This window comes from Setaria italica, chromosome VIII (genome assembly GCF_000263155.2).
Source record: "Setaria italica strain Yugu1 chromosome VIII, Setaria_italica_v2.0, whole genome shotgun sequence".
NCBI classification, from domain to species: domain Eukaryota; kingdom Viridiplantae; phylum Streptophyta; class Magnoliopsida; order Poales; family Poaceae; genus Setaria; species Setaria italica.
In genome coordinates this window covers 6033221-6046705 of record NC_028457.1, presented here as the reverse complement: position 1 = coordinate 6046705, position 13485 = coordinate 6033221, and the positions used below count along the sequence as shown (strand labels likewise).

Here is a 13485-nt window from a genome sequence, read left to right as displayed (position 1 = left end):
TTTGTTGGGATATGGATCATTAACTTCTTGACTACTCCCTCCATTCTCTTTTTTATAGTCCTATTTCATATTGGCACAATAACCAAGGAAAGATAATTCTGCTTATCATCCATTTAATTATGTCATTAGCTATTCCTCGTAAACAAGCAATTCATAAAGGCTCAGGCTTACCCACACAACCAGTCTCGGGTGGAAGAATGAAGGGTCATGCGTCAAGCTCGAAATACCTATTAAATGGATGGATAGTTGGATTGAAATAAGACCATCAAAAAAGAATTTTTCAGATTTAAAAATAACCCTATCAAAAAGAACGGAGACAACAAAAGACATGACCTAATCGGCCACTCTGTTTATACAGGACGTGCCTATTAACACAAAGCTCCAATAGTCATCCGTTGATTGATTACATATGGTTGATTGATTGACTTAACAAAGGGAAGCACTCGCTGCGACAGTCTGCCTACACTGCACTCCCTACTTTTTGGAAAGCCAGGATGCTAATCCTTAAATAAAGGAAAATATACAAAGGATGCTTGCTAATCAATCTAACCATCAAACATATAAAAAGCACACACGGTATCTTTCCATTAAGTTAAGGATACGGCTCTAACCTGCTTACCTGCACATACATGTATGTACATACTTAATTTTTGCGCGTGTTTGGTGAATTGTGTTGGTTGCAGTTGCCACGAAGCATCCGGCAATGTCCTCCTCTTTGATCACATCCTTCACATGCATGCTCCTACGGTCCTATTTCTCATTGTATTGTTTTTGGTGCCTCCTGTAGGTTACATGCCTGAAATTGAAGAGATTGCAGGCGTTGTGGACATATCTGAACAGAGAGGTCAACAAGGAATTTTACCCTAGTAGTGAATGCAAAGATTAGACAGGGGAAGTTAGTGGAGAAGGGTTTTGGTGGCCCCTACTCTCTAGTAACATCTGGGCTTAGACGGACAATGGCCGAGGAGGCGGTGAATGGTGAAGGAATCACTGCACGCGCCACGCCCAGCCAATAAACCATACTGTCAAGCAGGCATGTAAAGGTAGAGGATGCGCAGATCGCTGAGTTGGACACCCGATTTGTTTAGCCAAAGTGCGCTTCTCGTGACCAGCAGATCAACTAATCTCAAGTTATTACATGCCAAAGTGCGGGCATGCGCGTGGTAGGTGAGATCTGTCATCGGAACACGAGTTTGCCAATGTCCCGGCCGGAATGCGCAGGTACCTAGCGAATCCATCCATATACATATCCATGTCCTTCGTGTGCTCGATCGCACACTTGACTAACTGTAGCACAATGGGAGCAGCTAGTTAGCCGGAGAGTCGCAGCTCATCAGGAGTGTGTGCCTTGCTGCAGTAGGAGTAGCTAAGTGCCTAAGTACACACGCCCATGATGTCGCCAACCTCTGCAGCTGTGCTATTACCAGCAGCGGCTACGGCGCTGTTGGTGATGGCGTTGCAGCTCCCGGCTGCAGCAGCAACCACCTGGCCGCAAGGGGCACCGATAGGGCTGCCCGGCTGCGACACAACCTGCGGCAGCGTGCGCGTGCCGTACCCCTTCGGCATCGGGCCCTCCGGCTGCTACAGGCCGGGCTTCAACCTCACCTGCGACACGCGCCACGGCCCCGCGCGGCTGCTCCTTGGCGACGGCACCCTGCGGGTCACCGATATCTCCCTGCGGAACGGCACCGTGCGAGTCATCAGCAAAGACCTCATTATCAACACAACCGACGACTTCCCCCCCGGCGGCTTCAACGCCTCGTTCGGCCGCGCCTTCAGGGAGCACGGCTACCTGCTCTCGGATAGGAACGAGCTCGTCGTCTCCGGGTGCAACGTCATGGCGACGCTCTTCGCGCATATCGCCGGGGCAGAGAACCCTAAAACCATCAGCGGCTGCGCCACCTTCTGCCCCAAGGTCGACGACATTGGCGGCGTCAGCATGTTCACGGGACTGTCTACGGGCAAGGAGGTGAAGCGCTGCAGCAGTGCCTCGGGCGACTTCACCTGCTGCAAGAAGCCCCTGTTTCGTAGAAGCCGGCTCGATGGAGTAGTGGAGGCTAAGTGGTTCAACAGTGGGATGGACCACAACATGGAGCTGGAGGGTGTGGTGAGCGTGCTCGTCGCCGAGGAGGGGTGGGTCGACGACAATGGGCTCCCCTATGTGCACGAGTTCGTGGAGGCTCCTCTTCTCCTCGAGTGGGAGATGACCGTGGGGGACGCGCCGAAGCACGACAACTGCTCCGAGGACGTGCGCCGCATGCTCTGCAAGAGCGAACACACCTCTTGTTCGGCCAAGATAGCAGGCTACGTGTGCCGCTGCGACCCTGGTTACGACGGTAACCCTTACCTCGAGGGAGGGTGCCAAGGTTAGTTACTAACCCTTAACTGGATTGATACAGATTGGAAGTAGAAAAGCACTAGGCGTGCCTGTTTTTAGCTAGGGAAGTCAAGCTCTCAATATTAAGTCATCATTTAATTTGGCATGGACAGAGTGAGTGCTATACTAATTTCTCAATGTGCTTATCATATTTACTTCCACCATGCATGTATTGGCTCTAGACATCAATGAGTGCAAGCTCCCAAGTGAAATGATTGCTGAGTGCTTCGGCGAGTGCTTCAACACGATCGGATCATACCAGTGTTTGTGCCCGCCAGGAACTATTGGCAACCCTCTCGTCAAAGGTGGCTGTGTCCATTATAACTTCACTACAGGTCAGTACACTTCTCTAACTTTCTGCGGTCGCACTTCTTGGACGCGCAGCTCTCTGATCAATTCTTGCTGCAGAGTAGTAGTAATTAAGTATTCCTTACAATTCCAAATTATAGTTCAATTTATTCATCGTAACTCAAAATTCTCTGACTTTGATCAATTTTAGGTCTCATCAAATCCACCAAGAAATATCTAAATTTATAGTGCATTTACTTGGTATTGTAGATGTTATTATATTTCTCGTATAAACATGATCAAAATTAGACAAGTTTTGAATGAAGGGAGTAATAAGCCTCCACGTGGAAATTCTAGAATTTTTTAAATAAGACACGCGGAACATCACTCTAATCAATATTAACAATGAGAAGCAATGGATCTATTTTGTTTTTTAAATAATTACCCACCTCCAATATCACAAAAATGGTCTAAAGGTGCTCCTAAATCTGTATTTATATTACCCATGTGTGTGCTATTATGAAAACAATATAAAGAAAAACCCTAAATCTATATATAAATTACCATAAATCTATATATAAATTACCACAAATATTATAAGGTAATCCCAAATTCTTCACCTAAATTACTTGCCTAGGACACTATTAAGAATGTCGTAAAGTAATCCCAAATCTAAAACACCCCTTTACAATTATTAATAAAAGGTATTTATATTTACATGTCGTTTATCACTACGCATGCATATTGACTTCCATTTTAAAGACATAGCTTAAGAAAAGCTTTTAGCCAAAACATGTCAAATATACATGGAGCCGACAGCAAATGTGAAAGCTATGTGTCGGCGATTGGTAACCTCGTCTAGCAAGGGTGCTCGATCCCGGATTAGGGGATTGAATCGACAGCAGGATCTGCCAATGACAATAAGCGCGCAAGGGGTTACACAGGCACTACAGGGGAATCCACGTTTACTATGGGTCCCAAACCCCTTTAGTACCGGTTGTTCAGCCGGTACTGCTATGTCGGTACTAAATGGGGATTTTTAGTACCTTACTAAATAACCGGTACTAAAGGGGAGCCTGGGGAGCCTTTAGTACCGGTTGGGGTCAGGGGGGCTTGAATAATTACCGGCATCATAATGAACTTCCGCTTCATACACAGATAGGACAGAAGGTTGAACATATATAAAGTCACAGGACAAGTGCTATGACCACTACTAAACTCGCTGAATGGATTGAATCCATCCGTACTTAAACCAAATCTTATGTTCCTTACATCCTTTTCAAACTTTGAAAATTCTCTATCAATTGTTCTCCACTAGGACCCATCAGTGTGGTCTCATTATTTCATCTTGCTTACGTTCTTCTTTGTGTCAACACATCAACTTTGCATGCGTCTTATTTTTGAACAAACGCTTCAAGTGTGGTACTACAGGAAAATACCACATTACCTTCACAAAAACTTTCTTCTTGCTGGGCTGCCCCTCAACATCATCGGGGTCATCTCGTTTGATCTTTTAACATAGCGCATCGCACACAGGGCAAGCCTTTAATTTCTCGTATTCCACATCGCAATAGAGGATACAGTCATTACGACAGCATGCACGTATCTTTTGTACCTCCAATCCCAGAGGGCAAACAACTTTTTTAGCTTCTTACATTGAGCTCGGCAATTCGTTCCCCTCGGGAAGCATGTTCATTATGATTTTCAATAACTCATTGTCAGATTTAGTGACCGACAGTTTACCAGGGGGTTACCATGTGGTAGATTTGTAGGCGAGGGAGATCGTAAGACTAAGAACTCAAATGGTAACACAGGGGCGCAAGGTTTAGACAGGTTTGGGTCGTCAGAGAGTAATACCCTATATCCTGTGTTCTGGTAGATTGTATTGTTGGTATGATATGCGAAGAGTTAATGTACGATTGGGTGAGTTACCCTCGGGGGAGGGGGGTGCCCCTGGCCACCTTATATAGGCTGACGACCTAGGGTTACAATTGGATAGGATCTAATTCTAGTTGGTTGTTACATAGAAAGCAATCTGAATTGAACTACAACAAGTATCTCGCGATATCCGGGCAGAATCTGCTCGCCCAGCCTCCGAGCTTGTGCTCCACGCGTCTTCATGCCTTGCCCCGCACACCATGATTAGGTGGGGCCCACTTGTCAGGCCGGCCAGTATCCTAATGGGTGGGGACCCGTTGGTACTCTTATCCCTCAAGCCCTCGAGCAATGTGGAGTTGAACAGAAGCCTAATGGATGCGCAACGAAGCTTGTAATGTACTTGACTGAAGTTGTGGAGTTGTCATAGCAATGGAGAGGCTGCGTGGTGCTCAGAAAAAGAAACAAAAATTGAAGCTTCCACAGGTGTATGACCAAATTACGCATGGTTATGCGACTGCTGAGCTCTGGGATGTCTGGCATCCTGTAGATCGAAGGGAAGCACATGCAGGGCGTCGCAAGACACACTTCATATGGAGTAGCCCCCGAGCATTTAAGCGATTAAAGTAATCAATTAAGTGGTTCAGAATTTGATATATTGTTTCTGTCATAAAAAGGGATCAAAATATAGCACCCAGCCCTCGAGCACGAGGACCGGCCGACCTGCAATAGGTGCCCAGCCCCCAAGCGCGAGGACCGAGGACCGACGGAGCTGTGGAGGCACGCCGACTTGATGTAGATGCCCATCCCCCGAGTGCGAGGACTGGCGGAGCCAAGGAGGCATGCTGACCTGAAAGAGGTGCCCAGCCCGCGAGCACGAGGACTGGCGGAGCCACGGAGGCACGCCGAGTCGTCTGTGGCGCCCAGCCCCCAACCTTGGAAGCACTCTAAGTCGCCTCCCGCTGCCAGCTCCCGAGCCTAGGAGATCGATCGGGTGGCAGGAAGCACGCTGAGTCATTTGTGGTGCCCAGCCCCCAAGCCTAGGAGCCGGACGAGCTGTGGAAGCACTCCAACTCACCTACTGCCTCGAGCTAGAGAGGTCGGTCGGGCAACAAGAGGCACGCCGAATCGCCTCCTGCCCCGAGCCAAAGAGGTCGGCCGGGCAACGGGAGGCGCGACGAGTAGTTTCAGAGCGGTAAAAGGACAATACAAAAATTATGTAGCATAATGTAGAGCATTTAATAATTGAATAACTCAGAGTTTTATCAGCGTAAAAGTAAATCCTTGCGCGTCCTGCTCTATAGCACCTAGCCCCTGAGCCTGGGAGGTCGGCCGGGCAACAGGAAGCATGCCGAGTTGCCTCCCGCCCCGAGCCAGAGAGGTTAGCCAGACAATGGGAGGCACGCCGAGTAGTTTTGGAGCTGTAAAAGGATAATACAAAGATTATGTAGCATAATGTAGGGCATTTAATAATTGAATAACTTAGTGTTTTATCAGCATAAAAGTATATCCTTGCGCGTCCTGCTCTTATGGGCTATATAATTTCCTCGAGTAGTTAGCCTGTTACATTTAAGCACCTAGCCTTGCTTAGCTAACAGTTTGCTGAGAGCGGATCTCGAGATTGTAGATGGGGTATCACAAGATGAGTTGAGGTTTCACGGATTGAAGCGTGTGCTACCCAAGTACTTTAGCAACTGTTAAGAGAGATGGACAAGCCGCAAAGCAGTCGGAACTGTGCAGAAAAACAAGGAGCGTGCGCTGGGCACTCAGAGGGCGCAACCCCCGACAGACCGTGTAGTAGATGGACCAAGCTGTATAAGCAGTCGGAGGTGTGACCAGGGTGGTCGGCGAAAGTCATGAAGACATAGGAGAATTGAGGCGTGTGGAGATACACAAAAGCTATAAAATATTTAAATGAATATATGACTTATCTTGGTTTGTGGCCGAGTCAAAGAATGTGCCAAGTCGGCTGAAGGCCTTGATGAAGGATTCCGCCGTGGAGTGTGCCAAGAATGTCATGGTGCTTCCGAAGATTCACTTCCCCGGCTAGCTGTGAAGTGCGTCGGAACAGGCGTTGCCAAGGACTTTGATGCTAGTAACCTCCTGAAGCTAGCCGAGCAATATCAACAAGCTGCGGAGGACGTAGTTAAGGAATTAGACCTATAATGAAAAACTGTAAAATGTATCAATCTATGCTGTGGGGCAAGAAGACTTGTTGATTAACTTCGGTAAGGCAAAATGCCTTCCCTCCCTTGGTATGTTTGATAGGACACTGTATGGCCTAGGCATGTGGTTGCTAAGCGCCTAGCCTTGCCTAGCCAGTACTCTGCTAAGAGCGGATCTCGATCTTGTAGAGGGGTGAATGCCAGGTTGTCTAGCTTTTGCATTATAGGACGCCGTCCACACAAGTTAGTCGCACAACCTTGAGAGGGGTAGGAGAAAAGTTGGGACCTGAAGGTCGGCACGTAGCGGGGGAAGCCCCCGAGCGTAAAGGTAAGGGTGTGGTCTGTCGAACAGGTCGGATAACCCCCCAGCACGATTAAGAGCTCGGCTAAGAAAGCAAAAAGGTAATAGGTACGCAAAAAACCTTTGAGGTTTTATTTATTCAATGTAAAATGTAAAGAGAGTACATAGATTTTAGGTCCTAACGGTAAAAGCACTTCAAGTGTTGGATGTTCACCACAGTTCGGAAACTTGGTGGGTTCGGGTGGGTCTTTAGATTGGATCTAAAAAGACTGCATGAGTTTTTCGGAAAACATGGCAGCCGAGTTCTTGATGCCAAAAGGGCATGGGGAGAGCCCTCCGCTGACCTTCTAGGATGTAGTGCCACCTCGAAGAGGTTGATGCACTCAGCAATGGTGTTGCTGATGCGTGGGATCCACTCTGAGAGAGAGATCGCCGACCTGCTGGGCAAGTGGCATGATGATCCTTGGGTGAAGACCTTGCTCCGTCGATACAGGTCCGACGGATGCCGAGCTGGTGGCGGACACCGAGTCAGCGATGGAGGTGGAGGAGTCGGAGTCCACTAGCATGCTCCCAAAGCAGAACTGGTTCGAATTGGCGAGGAAATCCTTCATGCTCTTGGGGAAGATGATACTGGGACGGGATGCCATTGAGATCGCTAGGGAGGATCTCATGATCACCCCTACTTAGCACGCCAACTGTCGGTTTTAGTGACCGGCAGTCCACCAGGGGGTTACCTAGGTAGTAGATTTGTAGGCGAGAGAGATCGTAAGACCAAGAACTCGAATGGTAACATAGGGGCACAAGGTTTACACAGGTTCGGACCTCCAGAGAGTAATACCCTACGTCATGTGTTCTTGTGGATTGTATTGCTGGTGTGGTATACGGAGAGTTAACATGCGGTGGGGTGAGTTACCCTCGGGGGGCACCCCTGGCCACCTTATATAGGCTGACGACCTAGAGTTACAATTAGATAGGATCTAATCCTAATCGGTTGTTACATAAAAAGTAATCTAAATCGGACTACAACAAGTATTCCACGATATCTGGGCAGAATCCGTTGGCCCGGCCTCCAAGCTTGTGCTCCACGCGTTTTCATGCCTTGCTCCGCACGCCATGGTCGAGCAAGGCCTACTTGTCAGGCTAGCTAGTATCCTAGTCGGTGGAGACTCGTAGGTACCCTTATCCCTCACTCATCAAAACCCTTGTCAAAAACTCCATTTGTTGCTTTCCATTGCAACATTTTCAATGTGATACCCAACTTTTTGTACCCCTATTTGCAATCTGGGTACAACAATTTCTTATGATCATCTAACATATGCTCAAATTTTTTTGACTCCTTCACATTTTCGCAGTTTTCCTTTGCATCTCGCAACACCTGACCTAGATCATTAGTAGGATCTTCTTCTGCAACCATCTCTTCTTCAGCCTCGCCCATTGCAGCATCTGCAAAGGTACCTCCTTGAGTCCAGTCCAGAATGTAGTTATCATCTTTTTCATCATCATTATCTTCCATTATAACCCCCTTTCCCCGTGCTTGGTCCAAACAAAATAGTTAGGCATGAATCCCAAACTGTATATGTGGGCGTGAATAGTCTTCTTGGATGAGTAATCCTTCTCATTTTTGCAATTTCTTCAAGGACAATAAATGAAACCAGACAACAGCTTGTTAGACTCTTCCAGATCAAGAAAACCACACAAACTATTAATATACTTCATGGAGCATTTGTCCGCATTGTACATCCTTTGCCGATCCATCTACAAAGAATTACCAAACCAAAGATATTTTGATCATGCAAAGAATTATAAAGTGTAACAAATTAAACATGATACAAATTTCATAAAACTCAAATGTTGCTAAAAGTTTAGATATAAATACACAAATTTAAAGTTCAAACCCAAACAACATGATACACTACGACAAATCATCTACTAAGTACGACAGCGGAGGACTTTAAGCATCCTTGGATGGTGAAGATGAAGGTTTAGCTGACCTAGCCCTACCCTGTAAATTATTTGTGCATCCTACAACGATAGAGTACTCAGTGGACTTGAAACCCCGGGACTAGCGGTGGAGCATAAGGACCAGCAAAAAGAGGTTTATGACCTGCCGCAACAGCATCTTCATGAAATCTTTCCAAATATCGAAGCATTCCTCTCTTCCACGCTCCCATTTTCTTTAGCTTCTCATGAGGGCCGTCTATGGCTTTCCCCTTGCCATGAGAGGAATGACGATCACCCCACCATCGCCACTCCCTCTAGCAGCAGTAACCATGTTGATTGGACAACACTTTATTTTTTAAATTTGACAATTAGTATTACAAACATCCAAATTTAATTTTGGTAGCACATATTTTATTTAGCTCATATTTGTAAAGAACTAATTAGATATCTCTATTTACTCTAATTATCTCTATATTACCACATTTTATTTAGCTCATATTTGCAAAGGACTAAACTATGAACAAATTATATTTTTTCTCCATAATTTATTTATTAGCACATATTAATTATTAAGGACTTAACTATGAAAAGAATTTACTCTATTATTCCTCTAACCTCATTGATCAAGTTCTTTGACTAATATGAAACATGACATCCAAAAAATTGTAGCTCAAACATAACATATAAATGAAAATTTTCTCCATTGTAACTTATTCTAAAAATCATAAATTACTCTAACTCTAAAGCACAATACTTAGTATACTAACCATGTAAGAAGGAAGTTTCTAGCTTTTAGAACACTTGAACGAGTGAAATCCCCACAAAATAGTTAAAAATCCGGCAGCACCTCCCCTAGGTCGCCATGGAAGAATGAAGCCCACGCTCTGGTGGATGGCTTGGGCAGGAGGAGGAAGACGTCAGATTTATAAGAGGGAAGTTAGTATCAGTTGGAGGCTTCAACCAGTACAAATGTGTGTCCTTTAGTACCGGGTGAAGCATCCAGCCGGTACTAAAGGCCCTCGAGCACATTAGTACCGGTTGGAGGCTTCAACCGGTACTAATGGGTGACCTTTAGTACCGGGTGAAGCATCTACCCGGTACCAAAGGCCCTCCTGGGGACCTCCTGTGGCACTAGCTGTTAGGCTTGGTACTAATTCTCCCATTAGTATCGAGTCAATATGCAACCAGTACAAAGGCCAAGGATGAATGCGCAGTTTTCCAGTAGTGAGGTCTAGGCCTCTTGAGATGAGAGCAATACCCTACGTCCTATTCTGATAGATAGTATTGCTCAATTAGATCTACCTTATTACACTACAAAGCGATGCGAGCAAAGTAAAATCTAGAAGGGCTTGCACGGTATGTATTTATTCCAGCCTTGGTCCATCCTAAGTAGTGTAGGATTTCTTCAACCAATTTGACCAGCAAGATAGAGATCGGAGCCACATCTTTTTAAGTTGAGGTGCTTAATGGCCCTCCTCTGCTGCGCCATATGCCGGCCCGAAGGTAACCCTAGTTAACGATACCCATGGAAAATCATACAGTATAAATTGTAACAAAAGTCTATCACAATTGAGAAATTATTAGAAGGTATCTATAGGAGTGTTGTGTTAGAATATGAACAAATAAAAAAAAGAACAAAGACAAATAATTTTTATTTGTAGTGAATCATAAACTTATCTACTAATCCGCTTATATTTCTTAAAATTACTGGTTTAAAATTACTGGTCTGTACAAAAGTACGAGTTGACGGAGTAGTATATTAGCAGGCTAACCTTGTTCTTCTGCTGTACTTTATGTTTGTATTTGCAGAACCTATGGCGGAGCAGATGATAGGGTGGCCCAACTGCAGCACCACCTGTGGCAGCGTGCACGTGCCGTACCCCTTCGGCATCGGCCCTGAGTGCTCCTGGCCGGGGTTTAACCTCACCTGCAACACCAGCTACAACCCCCCGATGCTGTTTCTCGATAGCAACAACGCCTTCCGGGTCATCGACATCTTGTTACGTGACTCTACGGTGCGCGTCACCCAGCAAACCTTCTTCGCTTACTACAGCTGTGACAATGAGTCGGTTAGCAAGCAGCTGGAGGACATTATCAGCGAGCCCTATATGCTGTCGGCAAGAAACGAGTTCATCCTCTACCAGAGCGGAGTGGACGTGAGGGCCACCATGCACGGGGAGTACAGAAATGGTGGCGGCAGCAGCAGCAACACTTCTGACAGTATCATCGCCGACTGCACCTCCAACTGCAGCTCTGTCCGAGTCGGAGATCATGGTGCTGGGATCCATGCCGGCGACCACTGCTACAACCACGATGGCTTCTGCCGTGTGCCCATCTCCACGGGCAGCACGCCCAAGAAATTGGAGTTCAAATGTCTTAATCCTCCGCCATCCGGGGATATCCTTAATCCTCGCTATGCATTAGCGTTCATCTCAGAAGAGGGGTTGTCTGATCATTGGTACAGGATCTTAAACAGGATTAGTACGGGGCTGAATATGGTGTCACCTCCACTTGTTCTACGGTGGGCGGTTAAGCAAGGCATCTCAGCGCCTTCTGCTGACAGCTCGGGGCAGTGCCCCGTGGGCGTAGCCAGCCTCCTTTGCAAGAGCGAGCACAGCATCTGCCGGCATGAGAATGGAGGTTTTACATGCTACTGCTCCACCGGCTACCACGGCAACCCTTACATCGCCGACGGATGCCAAGGTAACTACTGAATTTCGTCAACTACTCCTCTCATGCATGCATGCTACTACTGGAGTAATGACATATGGACATATATATAGTATGTAGTATGTACTACTTCCATTTCACATTATTCGTCATGGGATGGAAGAACACGTTTCTCAACATTTGTTCATCATTTTGGGGGATTAAATTGTTAGCTATTGTTCATTCTGGTTGGTTACAGATATAGACGAGTGCAACATCACGGCGATACGCAATTCATGCTTTGGCGATTGCAACAACTTGCATGGGAGCTTTGAGTGCCGCTGCGAACGAGGAACCCATGGCAACCCCTTCAAAAGTGGCGGCTGCGTCAGGTCCCCCACAGGTGACAGCCACTAGATCGTCATTATATATGTTTGGATTATGCTTTTCCACTGTTATATATATTCTGAATTTTTAGAAAATGATAATAGTATATATGCATGTACATTTTCAGGTTTAATCATTGGTTTGTCAGTGGCTAGTGGACCAGCCCTCCTACTTTTGGTTCTGGGTATATTATTAGCAACCCGTAAGATTAAGCAGCGCAGGATTAAAGAATTGAAACAAAAGTATTTCAAGCAAAATCGTGGACAACTATTGCAACAGTTGGTGTCCCAAAATGCAGATATTGCTGAAAGGATGATCATACCGGTGGACGAGCTTGCAAAGGCGACAAACAACTTTGACAAAGCTCGTGTACTTGGTGGAGGAGGACATGGTATAGTTTACAAAGGAATCTTGTCGGACCTACATGTCGTAGCCATCAAGAAATCAAAGATTACAGTCCAAAAAGAAATAGATGAGTTCATAAATGAAGTAGCAATCCTCTCTCAGATCAACCATAAGAATGTGGTCAAACTATTTGGATGTTGCCTCGAGACAGAGGTCCCATTATTGGTTTACGAGTTTATTTCCAATGGAACTCTTCATCATCATCTCCATGTTGAAGGACCAAGGTCATTGTCTTGGGGGAACAGGTTGAGGATCGCAGCTGAAATAGCATCTTCTCTTGCCTATCTTCACTCATCAGTTTCAATCCCAATAATTCATAGAGACATCAAGTCCAATAACATACTTCTTGACGACACATTAACGTCAAAGGTGTCGGACTTTGGAGCTTCAAAGTACATTCCGGTTGAGCAAACAGGGTTGACAACAAAGGTTCAAGGAACAATAGGATACTTGGATCCTATGTACTTTTACACCGGCCGGCTCACCGAGAAAAGTGATGTCTTTAGCTTTGGTGTAATTCTCGTGGAGCTGCTCACCAGGAAGAAACCATCATATTTAACCAGTGAAGGTGACGGCCTTGTTTCCCATTTTATCAACCTATTTGCCGAGGGAAACCTTGTCCAAGTAATAGATCCACAGGTCATAGAAGAGGGAGGTGAGGAAGTTGAACAAGTTGCCGCACTTGCAGCATCGTGTATAAATTTAAGAGGCGAGGAAAGGCCAACAATGCGACAGGTGGAACATACGCTGGAGGGACTTCGGGGTTCCAAGATGTATAAGAACAATGGTATGGTAGCATCAGATTTCATGGATGATGGAGTTATGATTAGCAGTCCGTCATCAACTATAGAAGGCCAAAGATTATTTGAGGAATCAAGCAGAAGATACAGTTTGGAGCAGGAGATGATTATGTCTGAAAGGTACCCTCGGTAGCGCTGCGTGGTCTGTGTCTTAGTCTTACTACACATTAGCGTAAGAGATTGGAGCATTAACTTGATGTGTGATGATAATACGAACGGGATCCTCTGTATCTTACTACTGTTGCTTTTGTTTGTTTAGCATGATTCAGCTGTACCCCTCTCAAAAGAAAAAATGCA

The 13485-nt window shown here is 45.9% G+C and overlaps 1 protein-coding gene across 1 annotated transcript; it reads left to right on the top strand.

Moving 5' to 3' along the window:
* Positions 1-1294: 1294 nt before the first annotated feature.
* Positions 1295-13485, top strand: LOC101766461 (wall-associated receptor kinase 2). Its single transcript, XM_022829350.1, has 5 exons — positions 1295-2366; positions 2560-2712; positions 10757-11650; positions 11856-11999; positions 12111-13485. Exons 1-5 carry the CDS (start codon positions 1391-1393, stop codon positions 13319-13321), a joined length of 3378 nt encoding a protein of 1125 aa, XP_022685085.1. The 5' UTR covers positions 1295-1390; the 3' UTR covers positions 13322-13485.